General features: G+C 39.6%; 1 protein-coding gene across 1 annotated transcript; it reads left to right on the top strand.

The window, feature by feature from the left end:
- Positions 1 to 229: 229 nt before the first annotated feature.
- Positions 230 to 13,623, top strand: LOC148131116 (antileukoproteinase-like). The gene is made up of 6 exons (XM_087959036.1): positions 230 to 317; positions 2,163 to 2,312; positions 9,198 to 9,305; positions 10,943 to 11,086; positions 12,455 to 12,584; positions 13,557 to 13,623. Exons 1-5 carry the CDS (start codon positions 230 to 232, stop codon positions 12,523 to 12,525), a joined length of 561 nt encoding a protein of 186 aa, XP_087815162.1. The 3' UTR covers positions 12,526 to 12,584; positions 13,557 to 13,623.
- The last annotated feature ends 465 nt before the right edge of the window (positions 13,624 to 14,088 follow it).

Raw genomic sequence — 14,088 nt, 5'->3', positions numbered from 1 at the left:
TTACTAATGTTTCCACCTATTGTAACCCTAGCTTCTGCTTCAACAAAAATGAGAAGTATTGCTTCTGTTTGGGGAGAGGAGACAGAATTGAAGCATACAAACCAGTTGGGCAAAACTCTGATAGCAGTTCTGTGCAACTGTAGCCCTAACCACATTTGTGTTCCTACGCTGCTGTACTCAGAAGTAGTTTTTGATCATTCTAGGTCATTTGATGAATCTGGAGGAAAGCATGAGGCTGCTCACCACCTTTCTCCTTGTGGGCCTTCTAACTCTTTGGATGGGATCCCCCTCCACAACTGGGAGTGACCTCCCAGCAGGTAAGACATAAAAGTATCTGTTTGGTGAACTGAGATGATGGAGGAAAGAGAAGGAAGCCTCACTGAGTTTTTATGCCCACATCTTTGCTTTTAAATTGTCTATTTGATAGAGCTGATAGAATAAATTTATATTGCCTTTATTGTCATGATTGTTATCAGGAAAAATAAGAGATGCTCTTAATACACTCCTTTATTGGGGATGTCTTGCTAACTACCTATGCTTTCCACCTGTTGTCTATTCCATTTGCACAACAGCATGTGAAATCGATTGTCAATCAGTGTTGCTAGCTAAGTGGACAGTTTGATTTCACAGAAGTGTGATTGACTTGGAGTTACATTGTGGGGGCCTGACTCACAGATGGACACAATTCAGAAGCCTGATGATGGATCCTCTACCAGAGGCCTGGGAGTTTGAGGTTCTGATTAATATTTTAGCCAGTGGTGGGCTGTTATATTTTTTACTACCGGTTCTGTGGGCATGGCTTGGTGGGCATGGTGTGGCTTGGTGGGAGAGGTTTGGTAAGCGTGGCAGGGGAAGGATACTGTACAATCTCCATTCTCTCCCCACTCCTGGGGGAAGGTTACTGTGATGACCCAGGGCATGGCACAAAGGCAATACAGTCAAATAAGCAAGAAGAGTCCCTTTATTATCTCCAACTTTGCCCCAAATGTCCAGGTTACCTTTGGCTGGAGAAAAACTCTCCCAAGAACAGCCTTTAACTATAGAAAATTCAGTCCAAAACAAGGTATATACAGACTGTAACTAAAAATCTAAACAAACAAAGCCGCAGTAATTAACTTGACAGGGCAGGAGAAAAAGTTTCAGACTTGAAAGCACAGCAACACTCACACAGTTGGGAAGAGGCCAGGAACACAGATAAGCCACGACAATACCAGATAAATTCACAATTTGCTCCCAACAACTTGCTGTGTGCATTTTCTCTTTTTAAAGACTGTTCCCAGTTGCAGTTAATGAAGGGAATCAGGGCCCTTTCCTCTCCCATAAGCCATGCAACTCATGTTGCTCCCTTCTCTGTTCCTCCCTTCATGCCCTAGAATGAAGAGGGGTAGGCTGGGTCTTCCTCTGAATTCCCTCTCCCCTGCTCTACTTCTCTCCTGCTCTGCCCAGCCAGACTCTGCTCTTCCTCAGTTTCTTCCACAGCCAATGGAGCCACACTCCCACTCCCTGTCAGCTGTTCGGCCTCCCCCACTGAATCAGATTCTGACAGGGACATGACAGTTACTACAAAATTCCATTCCCTCCACACCCCACTAACCTGCTTTCCAGCTCCGTTCCCCTGTGCAGTGCAATAAAAGAAGACCCAGCCAATCAGCTGGGACTCAGGAGTTAGAAAATAGATGGGGGAAGGGCCAGTCAGAGGTAGTACTTGCCAGTTCTCCAAACTACTCAAAATTTCCATTACCGGTTCTCCAGAACTGGCCAGAACTTGCTGAATACCACCTCTGATTTTAGCTGTTCTTAGCACTACACTCATCTGGTCAGAGAGCTCTGATGTCATTCCTTGATCTTTGGAGATTCTCTCAACCTAGAAGTCACAGCCCCAAGTGCTCTTACCACCAAGTGACAGTAAGATCAGGAAAAAGCATAAAAAGCTGGAAAAATACCAGGGACCAAAAGAGGGGAGAGGATGTGGAAAGTAACAGCTAAAGTGGTCAATGGAAGTTGATGTAATGATGTCAGAAGTATTATTGCAGGATGTAAGCTGTTCCAACTAAAACTGCCTTTTGAAATTGACTGATGGTGAATTAATAATATATTCTGTAAATCAATAATGTAATGTAATAATTCCACAACATTTTCCCATTTCCCTCTGCCATTACCAGAATGCCCAGTTAAACAGAAGCCAGGGGTGTGCCCAATCGATATCTGCGATTGCTCTGGTCCTCTGCCTAATGAGTGCCGGACAGATTATGGTTGTCAAAAAAAGAAGAAATGTTGTAACTATTGTTGTGCAATGCGCTGTGTGGATCCAAAATAAGAAGCTCTTTCAGGTAGTATTTTCTTCGCAAGGATGCACTGGGTTTCATATTATCATAGTCTTGATGAAAAAGGAAATATCCTCCATGCTCCCTTCATTTTAGCCGTGTAGCCTAATATTCTCCCCTTCCTTCCTTCCTTCCTTCCTTCCTTCCTTCCTTCCTTCCTTCCTTCCTTCCTTCCTTCCTCTTTCTTTCTTTCTTTCTTTCTTTCTTTCTTTCTTTCTTTCTTTCTTTCTTTCTTTCTTTCTTTCTTTCTTTCTTTCTTTCTTGGGTGACTACAGATATTGCTTTCACTTCCACTGCCTTTGAGTCCTTTGCTTCAGATTAGCTACCAGAAACTTTGATCAACCACATGCAAATCAAATTTGCTGGCATTGTTATACTTCATCAATCTTCCCATAGCAGCTGGTCCTTAACATTTATTTTAAATTCTTCAGCCATTTACTGACAACTAGGAGTCCTCCAACCTAGGCTGACATAAGTTTTTATTTATTACATCATTTGACTGTTTCCTTGATGCTGTCTCCAGCAAAATGTTTCTTCTTGAACTGGTTTGGTATTTAGAAACATAGGTGCTTGTTTAGCTACTTTTGTATTGTTAAATTTTAACATCTAATTTGTAATCCATTAACAGGCTTCCCCATTGATGAAAGTGGTTTGGCAACTCCATGTAAAACTCCAACAATGTTACAGCATCTTTCTGATCCCTTCATCAGCTTCAGAAGTGTTTCTTGATCAAGAAATGAAACAGCAAGATATTTGCTACAACTGTTTTACTCCTGGTTATTGCAGAGTACTTTTCTTTCTTTTCTCCTTTCCTTCCTTCCTTCCTTCCTTCCTTTGGGTGGGCACAGTTTATTATAATCATAATGAAATATGAAAAATAAAGAAAGATGATTCATTGTAATGGAAATTGTTGTTTATCATAAATAAAATTAACATCTCACTTTTCTGTTCTTTATTTACCTACAGAATACATTATAGTAATCTCTAGTGTACAAAATTTAATTACAATATTTCCCCTAAAAGATAACTTATCCATGGTAGAGTAGATTCCACTAAACTGTGAGTTGGTCTCATATTTCAGTATCACCAAGAAGGAAAGATTAAGAGCTTCAAAAAATACTTTTTTTTGCAAGTTTTATTGGTTTTTAAAGACAAACAAAAACAAACAAAACATAAAAACATCCAACTTTCTTTCATAAGTGTACAAGCAGTGTGTCGGTTGGTTTACAAAAAAATTTGTGCATCCATTTCATAGTCTCAATTACAGTTACATTGCATAATAACTCATATTATCAATCAAAAATTGAATACCCTAGTATCACTATTAAACAATCATTTGACTGTAATTTTGTTCATTCATACTTTGCGAGATAACTATAATTTACTTAGTTTGTTTTATAACAATTCATATAATCTTCCCAAATCTATCCTAAAGACATTTTATAGATATAATAACAAGAAAAGAAAAGAAATACATTTTTATATATTCATTATTTTCTAAAATTCTACATATTCTATTATTGTATTTTATTATCTAACCATTGATAGAAAAGGTCCCAGATTTTGTAAAATTGTTTATCCTCTTGTTCTCTAATTTCAAATGTCAATCTACTCATTTCAGCACATTCCAATATTTTCTTAATAGTTTCCTCCTGCGATGGTATTTTCTCATTTTTCCAATTTTTAGTAAATACAATCCTAGCCGCTGTTAATACATTTACAATCAGGTATTTCAAATCTTTACAGTATGTATCAGGTAAAATTCCCAATAAAAATATCTCTGGTTTCAAGATTATCATGTTTACCGATCAGATCGTGAAATTCATAGAGGAGGTGGTGTTGCTATCTTCTATAAAAAGTCCTTACATCTAAAAAACATCCAAGTTACCCAGGAGCTTGCTCTTCCTGAGACCATCGTCTGTGAACTATCCTTAAATATCACATTTCAATTCTTACTATGTTACAGAGCACCTGATTATGACATTGAACTTGTAAACAAGCTAAATTCACTACTAACATGGGCAACGTCCTGCCCACACACTTTTATCTTTCTTGGTGACTTCAATCTACCTCATATTGACCGGACCCTAAATGAATGTACAACTGAACCCATACACACAACCTTCTACAATGCTGTTACAAATCTGGGTCTGGAACAATTAGTAACCAACAATACTAGACTAAACAACTACCTCAATTTCATCTTCTGCAATAGTTGGAATTCAATTTACAGAATACAAACTAAAGAACCCTTTTCCAGCAGTGACCACAACATGATTGACTTTTGTCTCAACATACGCCCACACAAAAATCATCACAATGACGTAATCCTCAAGTATAACTTCAAAAAAGGAAACTATGATCTTATAGACCACGATCTCTCATCCCTTGATTAACAATCTCTATTCACTGGATGCAATACTGTTGAAGACCATTACAACATATTTTTACTTGAAGTCAAAAGAGTCATCAAACTATATGTACCAACAACAACTACCCCCCCCCCAAAAAAAAAAACAGATTGCCCATAACAATAAGGAAACTTCAATCCCAAAAGAGATCACTCTGGCGGAAAAACAAATCTGGTCACGTTGCCAACTTCAAAAGCCGATACAAAAATTTATGCCACCAGATAAAGACTGAATGCACCAATTATCACATTAAACAAGAGGAAAACTTTCTATGTACCAATTCCACCTGCGCTTTTTACAATTTTGTAAACAACAAACTAAAAGACTCAAGGTACATCCCACCCCTGATAGGACCTAATGGTAAAGACTGCAATGACGACACCATTAAAGCCAACATCTTTAACACATTCTTTGGCTCAGTATTTGTAAACAGCAATGGATCATGCCCAGTATTTCCTAGCTGAACCACAGAAAACTACAACAATCTAATACATATTGATTTTACAGAAGACAATGTTGATAAAGCACTATGTAATCTAAAACCATCTCTATCTATTGGACTGGACGGAATATGTGCCTACTTCTTAAAATAGCTATCCACTGCCATAGCCGAACCTCTAAGCATAATCTTTGAAAAATCTTTCAGGACCAGCTCCTTGCCTAACCTATGGTCACAAGCCATGGTCATCCCCATCTTCAAAAAGGGAGACCCAGCCTAGCTGAAAATTACAGACCAATCTCCTTATGCTGCGTCACCTGTAAAGTCATGGAATCAATTATTAACCAACCCATTATCCTCCACTTGAAACAAACAACCTACTCTCCAATAAACAATTTGGTTTCAGAAAAAAACCAACCTGTAATCTACAACTCTTACACTGCAAAAACATATAGGCAACACAACTCGATCAGGGCAAAGCAATAGACACAATCTACATAGACTTATGTAAAGCCTTTGATTCAGTCGTACACGACAAACTACTCCTAAAACTAAAATTTTATGGTTTCTCTGGACAACTGCATAACTGGATAGAAGCATTCCTGTCAAACAGACAACAAATGGTCAAAATTGGGAGTGTCCTATCAAATTCTGTACCTGTCAATAGTGGTGCCCCCCAAGGCAGTGTTCTAGGACCAACTCTCTTCATACTCTACATAAATGATCATATTAAGAGCAACTGCATTCTTTTTGCTGATGATGTAAAGCTGTTCAATACCACAGACAATACTGCTACCCTTCAAAAAGATCTTGACTATGTATCAGAATGGTCAAACAAATGGCAACTTCAAATCTCAACAAATAAATGCTCTGTCTTACATACTGGCAAAAAAAATCAGAAAATAAAATACAAGCTGAATAGTCAAGATCTTGTTGATGATCCAAGCTCTGTAAAGGACCTTGGAATACTCACCTCTAATGATCTAAGTGCTAGAGCCCACTGTAACTACATAGCCAAAAAGGCATTAAGAGTTGTTAACCTAATCCTACATAGCTTTTTCTCTGGTAATATCACACTACTAACTAGAGCATACAAAACATTTGCTAGACCAATACTCGAATACAGCTCATCAGTCTGGAACCCACATCACGTATCTGATATTAGCACAGTTGAGAAAGTCCAGAAATATTTCACAAGAAGAGTTTTCCACTCCTCTACTCATTGTAGAATACCTTATACCACCAGACTTAAAATTCTAGACCTAGAAAACCTTGAATTACGCTGTCTTCGGTCTGATCTAAGCATGGTATATAAAATCATACATTGCAATGACTTACCTGTCAATGAATACTTCAGCTTCAACCATAACAACACAAGAGCACACAATAGATACAAACTCAAGGTTAACCGCACCAAACTTGATTGCAGGAAATACAATTTCAGCAACAGAGTGGTCAATGTCTGGAATACTCTACCTTACTCTGTGGTTTCTTCCCCAAACCCCAAAAACTTTAACCTTAGACTTTTTACTATTGACCTCACCCCTTTCTTAAGAGGTCTGTAGGGGGCGTGCATCAGCGCACCAACGTGCCTACCGTCCCTGTCCTATTGTTTCTTTTATTTTTCTTCTATGTACCCATTTCATGTATTCATAACTATGTATATACGTATACCTATTATCTTGTAAGCGATTGACAAATCAAATAAATAAATAAATAAATAAATAAAAATAAATAAAAAAGATTCAGCCAGCCTGAACACCAACAGTGATGGAGCTCCCCTTATCTCTGGGTAGCTTTCTCCAGAGAAGTGGGGACAGAACTGAGGAAACTCACTCTCAGGATTCTTAATGATGACATGCCCTGGGCCTGGGGCCAGGAATTCCAATATTAATATTAGAATAGCTGTCACACTATAAACCTGAGAAAGTCTGGCTCTTTCAAAATAGGCATCTTTCCCAAATTCTAAAGTTCAGCACTCAAAATTTATTTATTATTATTTATTTAAAACATTTATATAGCACAGGGGTGGGCAAACTACGGCCCGCGGGCCACATCCGGCCCGTTGGTCTGTCCAAGGCGGCCCGCCCCTGAAAAAAAATCGCTGGGCGTGGCGTAATTGTGCCGCGTGGCCCCCAAAGCTGCAAAACAGTGTGGAGCGATCTAGGGGTAGGAAAGAAAAGAAATTTGCAAAGGCCTCGGCTGGGAGTTCGAAATCACCTTCGAGTGTGACCTCTCTGAAGGTGAGTCCCCGCCGATCCCCCTTTTTTTTCCGGGGCTTCCAGGCTTAAACTTTGCAAAGACAAAGCTTGCAGGCTGGAGCGTCTTCCCGCCGAGGAGCAGGAAGGGTTCTGCCCAGTGGGTGGGCGGGTGTGCTTAAACTTTGCTTGGGTGGCACTTTAAAAGCCTGCTCCCAGCACCCGAGCAACTTCCCAGCAACTTTCGGCTTCCTTTTAACTCGCGGGCGCTTGCGCCTGGCCCCGAGCCGTGCGGCAGAGGGGAAGCCCGGTGGGCGGGCAGGCTGCTTGGAGGAGGCGACCCAGTGGTGCTCCGGCAGCAGCAAGAGGCAGTTTCGCCTGGGCTCCACTCAGGTGTCCGGCTGGGGCTGTCAGGAGTTGCTACTGCCACCGCAGCTCCGTGCGGCTTCAGTCCCGCGTTGCCTTGGGAAGGAAAAGGCAAAACCAGGAGCCGCTGAGCCTGAGCCTCCGGTGCCGCTGCTCCCGTTGCAAAGCACCGCCGCGGCTCTTCCTTTTTGCCTTTCCCTTCCCGAGGCAACGCGGGATTGGAGCCGCGTGGAGCCGCGCTGGCGGTAGCAACTCCTGACTCAGAGGGCCTCCGAGGGGAGGGGAGCCTCCGAGGGGAGGGGAAGGAGGAGAAGAGGGGGGGAAGGGGGGGGCGATTCCCAAAAAATCTTGTGCTGACCCGGCCCGTCTGTCAAATTTTAAAAGTCAATGCAGCCCCCGAGCCAAAAAGTTTGCCCACCCCTGATATAGCACATTCTGGAGAGAGAGAGAAGTTCGCCGAGGAGGGCTTCAGCATGAAACTGAAAGCTTGAAATGCTAAACCTCTGGTCCCAGTGACCACCTTCGATTGGATCCTGCAACATTATCCTGGGACGTTTGTCATTTATATAGCTGCCCATCTTTCGGCCAACTCTGGGAGGCTCCCAATCAAGAATTAAATCAGCAACAATCCTCTCTAGTCCATATTTGGGCCTCACAACTTTTTATGAATATGTCTTTGCTGTTGTGTTCTGGGTTCAGAGAATCAATCAGGCACCAATCTTCTTATAATCTGCTGCATCCTAGAGAAGCCACAGAAACTTCAACCTGTTGATTCTATTGTATGATTATATGTTCATGTTACATTGCTGGGTATTAAGGCTCTGTTATTCTGACAAACTCCTGCCAGATTTTTTAGTACTTCCCCCAGGAATTTCCCTCCTTCTTTTCCTGCGGTATGAAGTTCAAGATTGGGATACCAATTGATAGTTGTCATTCTCTAGTGCCTATTTACTACATCCTGTTTGTCTTCTGCAAAATATTCTATGGATTCCTGTTTTTCCACATATGTTCTGTGTCATTTTCAGAAACCTAGAAATTGTTTTCTCCTGTGTACCTGCTTTTTTCACCAAAATAAAATGATGATTATAGTTCAGTCTTTTCCAGATTGGCACTGAATTAAAGAAAAGTTTATGTTTTAATATTTCTTCCCATTAAATGTTCATATGGTATACCTCTATTTTGACCACAATATCTAAATAACTGAAGACCTATATTTGGATCATTTTTTGCTGCTGGCCACACTGATCCAAAACTAGTTGGAAAGCCTCCATTTATTCCATTATCCATGGCTGTAGAAAAAAGGTATACATGGAAAACTCTGAACAATGGAATTAAATGTGCAAGATGCACTGGCTAGTTATGAGGATATGAAAGCTAATTATTACCTAAATGGGAGAAGACAATCATGATCACCTGATCCAGTCCTACCAATATAAATAACAGCCTATCTCTGTTTTAGGCATCATTTGGTACAGTACCATGAAGACATTTGATAGCTTCCTTCTTATAGGCTTTCTTGTCCTTTGGTCAGAGATATCATCTGCATCTGGAACAAGGATTTTCAGAGGTAAGTATCAAAACCTACATTTCCAAACTTAGGTCAGGGTATTGTGTTTGTTTCAATTAAAGATGTAGATATTTTATTCTAATATGGTGAGTAGTCAATATATAGCTTATGTAAAACTGTAGATGGGCTCTGGAGGAAAAATATCAATCCATTATGCTTAGATCTGAAATCATGGTGGTATGTTTTGGAAGACAGAAGCAAGAACATTACTACAAAATGTGACCTGCTAGCATCCCTTTTGCGGCTTCAGATCCATCTCAGTTGATGAGCTCATATGTCTGAGACCTGTTTTGTATTTCAAATGGTAAAATAGTTGAACTAAGCTTTTTATATGCTAAAAAAATGCATTTAACCACCAGAAACTCCTGAATTCCACTGCCAAAATGTGCCACCTCATGCCTGCTATGACCCTTGACAGGAATTAAATTCCCTTTATTTAGTATAATTTGATGGATTAGGGAATAGCATTGGATGGGTGGAGTATGTTATTAGAAGTTTAATTATTCTGGGTTCAAGATAATTAAAAACAATAAAGTACCGTATTTGCCGGCGTATAAGACGACTTTTTTGCCCTGAAAAAGATGCCTCCAATTGGGGGGGTCGTCTTATATGCCGGGTCGCCTTATACGCCGGCAAATAGTAATTGGGAAGCACTGCGGCTGCTCATGCTGAGGCACTTTGCGCACCGTGGAAAGCGAATCCCGTGAAGCCTAAAGGAGCAGCCAGCCTTCTCCCAGCTCCCAAGGAAGCGAGGCTTGCACCGCCGAGCTCCGCTGAGGTATCCGGCTGGGGCTGTCAGGAGTTGTTACCGCCGCGGCTCCGCGGCTCCAGTCCAGCGTTGCCTCGGGAAGGGAAAGGCAAAACCAGGAGCCGCTGCTGCCATTGCAAAGCGCCGCCGCGGCTCTTCCTTTTTGCCTTTCCCTTCCCGAGGCAACGCGGGACTGGAGCCGTGCGGAGCCGCGCCAGCGGTAACAACTCCTGACAGCCCCAGCCGGATACCTCAGCGGAGCCCGGGCGGTGCGAGCCTCGTTCCTTGGGAGCTGGGGAGAAGGCTGGCTGCTCCTTTCAGCTTCACGGGATTCGTTTCCACGGTAGACAAAAGTGCCACAAAAAAAAAAAAGTGCAAAAGTGGAAGGCGTGCGGAAGAGAGGGCGAGTATATAACAAACTATATTTTGAGTAGAAATGTTGGGGGGTCGTCTTATACGCCGGGTCGTCTTATACGCCGGCATATACGGTAGCATAGTTACTATTCTGTAAACACACTCTGGGAGGGCTTGAAAAGGATTAGCTTTTCTCCAGTTTTGGTTTTAGGGAGGAACAAAACAACAGAAGTGCTAGAATGTCCCAGTCTGATATTCTGGAAATTATAATATAGCATACAAAATAATGTTATCTTCATTATGAAATTGGCATTCAACATGAATGTACGTTCCACTGATGAGGTGTTTTGGGGACTCCAATTACAGCCCAAAATAATCTGCCCTTAAGGTTGAAGGTTTTGTGGTTTATGTGAGGAAAGCTTCAAGATGGAATACTTCTGGCACAGGTTTTAGCACTCAAGTTGAATTCAAGAAGCATTAACATGCAACCTTGTGTTCAATGTTGCATCTTTTCCCCCCCTGTACTGTACTGTAGAGAAACCAGGATTGTGTCCATTCTTTCGTGAAAAATGTCGGATGCTCAATCCACCCAATGACTGTGATTATGACTTCGAATGCGGTGGTAACCTGAAGTGTTGCGAAGGGATATGTGGAAGAGAGTGTCTTCCACCAGTATACGGTACAGTATGCACTGAGATTATAGTATTATAAGATATGAGAAAGACAAGATTTTGCCAATGATTCTAGGACTGATCTATACATGAAAGACATAGACTATTCCTACAAAGGAAAATGAACCTGAAAATAGGAAGTTCCAAAGTGCAATTCTAACTGGAGTAGAAGAGACATAATGGTATACACTGGTGTATAACTATTGGTTCAGAAGAGTACTTTTTATTAGCTTTACACTATAACAACAAGACATGCTGTTTGAACATCATACTTCTAAAGCCTATCATGGGCGTCATAGTTTATGACCTATCAGGCATTCTGATTTGTGTGAGTTTTTCCTTACCAATAATGTTTCTTGTGAATTCTCATTAATTCCATGAGCATAAATAGCCACTATGCACATAATCACTCCAAGGAAGTTTGGGATTAGGTGTTAATCTTTGTCTTATGCCTGCATTGACAAATGAGTAATTCACATTCATATTATTCATATAATCTTGATCAGCAGAGTCACTGTTATTGATTATGGCACAATACTGCAAAAATGAAGCAATTGATATATTTCTAATTAAGAAATATATTTTAAAGTATTTACAACTTGTCTTTTCATTTTGACAAGGGTCCTTGAGATTGCTTACATTTAAAATTGAGTATTAAATAAGTACAATAAAAACTTAGAGCCCTAAACCATTAGTATAAGAGTCAGGACTATGATATTCAACATGGACAATATACCTAATAGCAAAAAAATGTGGTCCATCCCAAAGGATTTTTTTTTGGAATAATGAGTCATTTGAATTGTTCCTTTGAAAGTATTTGAAAGTAGGGCCAATCATATTTTGGAGTGATATGATTTCAAATGTTATTACACCTAAAGATGTATAATTAGTTCTCACATTCAGGGAAGAACACATATTTAAGGCTAATGCCAGCTTAGCTACTACCAAACTAAATATAAACAGAAGTATCCCAGTGTTAACCTGACTTCATCTTGGATTTTCCTTATAGGGCAATTTATTATTGTTCATTGATCTTGTATATTAGAAATGGTGCAGTGTGGTGGTGCAGTGCTTAGAATGCAAAATTGCAGACTAACTCTGCCCACAGTCTGGATTTTGATCCTGAGGGGGCTTGAGGTTGACTCAGCCTTCCATACTTCTGAGATCGGTAAAACGATGACCCAAATTGTTGGGGTCAATATGCTGACATTGTAAACTACTCAGAGAGTGTTGTAAAGCACTATGGAACAGTACATAAATCTAAGTTTATTGCTACTATGTTGTAATATATTCCAGATTCTTTTGCAATAAACACAGTTATGAATCCAAATGTGTTATTATTTAAATTTTTCATTTATGCTTTTGTGGTTTTCTAGTTTCTCAGGTATTTTCCAGAACTGTAAGATGTTACAAAAATAATCCATATTTTATGTACTGGGACTGCTAAAAATCAATAATATAATCTTATCTGAGCACTGGATTCACTGGAAAACATATTAAACCATGGTAAGTGGCTATGTGGAGCAGGTCTTTCCAGTAGCAGACTCACAACCTTGTACAGTTTTGTTCCCTTTGAGTTTGTGTAATACATTTGCTATGTTCAAGAGACACATGCATTAGGTGCACCTTGGATAAACTCAAAAAGGAAAAGAAGCAACAAAGTCCTTAGTATTTGGATGGGATACCACCAAGAAACCCTTGGGAATAGACTTGATCAGATGTTAGAAAACCATCCTGGAAGAACTCAATGGCAAATCACTTCCATATTGTTCCCAGGAAAACAACCTGTATGTGTCCATGTCACAACCAGGTCTGAAAAGATCCTTTATCTTTTCAAAACTCTTTCATTCTTCAAAGGTTTTTAAAAAGAAAAAGAGCTCATTTTTTTTGCTTGTACCAGTAACATTTTTAGTAGTTCTACTATATTTAGCCTCAACTGCTCTTAGGCAGGTGTTTTGCTTTTTATTGTTTTAGAATTAGTTTTTAGTTATGTCACTATTTATTTATTTGTTTTTTTATTGTTTGTTTGTTTTCAAGATTTATAAAGCCACCCAGCTTAAACAATGGGATTCTGGGTCGTGTACAGCATAAAAAACAAACAATAAATCACAAAAGAAAAAAATCACCATACAACAATCAATACAAAATGTAAGGCATAAAAAGGCAACCAGCAAATAAAGGGGATTCTCATTCAAATGTTCCCTAATGCTTGGGAGAAGAGCAAGGGCAACAACCGAAAAGTAATATCTCCTAAGTCCCATAAATTGACAAGTTTTAAAAGAGGCAACCTGAAGCATATTCTCCCTGTGGACAGTTTTTGCTATTCAGTGTTACAGATTAGAAATAAAAACCATACCTTTCAAACAGATTTTGCAAACTGCATAACCCACCCAATCAATTTAGACTAGTTTCCAACCTATATTTCTGGAGTGTAATGATAGCCTTTAATTCAACAGATGCCTTGTTTTTTCCTTTTAGGATAATGACCTGCTACTCTGAAGGATACCTAACATCAACAGTGCTTCACCCACGCACATTCTTGCAGTCATCTCATCTGCAGAAGGAAAATCCATTTGGATGATTTGTTGATTGGCATCTTCAAAAAATAGTCAACATGTAGTACTTAAAGTGGTGTACTAGATTCAAACAGAAGTGATGTTTACTGAATGCTAACAGGATAATCTACTTCAAAAGGCTGTTGTGCAGAAAGAAATGATAATGTACATGTATGTATGTATAAACACACACCTGCACACACCTATATATATTGGAACTATATTTGAATTACCAAAGGAAAAGTGAGATAGGAATGAAATAAATCAACACGTATGCATATGCATACATGCATAACACACCCACCATAAATATATTCATTGATCCATAACCATTGCAAACCACAATAATTTAAAATACAAGGCAAAATAAAACAATGGTATGAAAAATTACCAATAAAAGCATCTTATACATTTAAAAGAAAATGTTAAAACATTGTTAAATATCACTGGAAAGC

Source organism: Notechis scutatus, chromosome 3 (genome assembly GCF_049901735.1).
Source record: "Notechis scutatus isolate UNSWTSFEM ecotype Mainland chromosome 3, rNotScu1.2, whole genome shotgun sequence".
Classification (NCBI taxonomy): Eukaryota; Metazoa; Chordata; class Lepidosauria; order Squamata; family Elapidae; genus Notechis; species Notechis scutatus.
The sequence above is the reverse complement of the archived record's forward strand: the minus strand, read 5'-3'. Positions and strand labels throughout refer to the sequence as shown.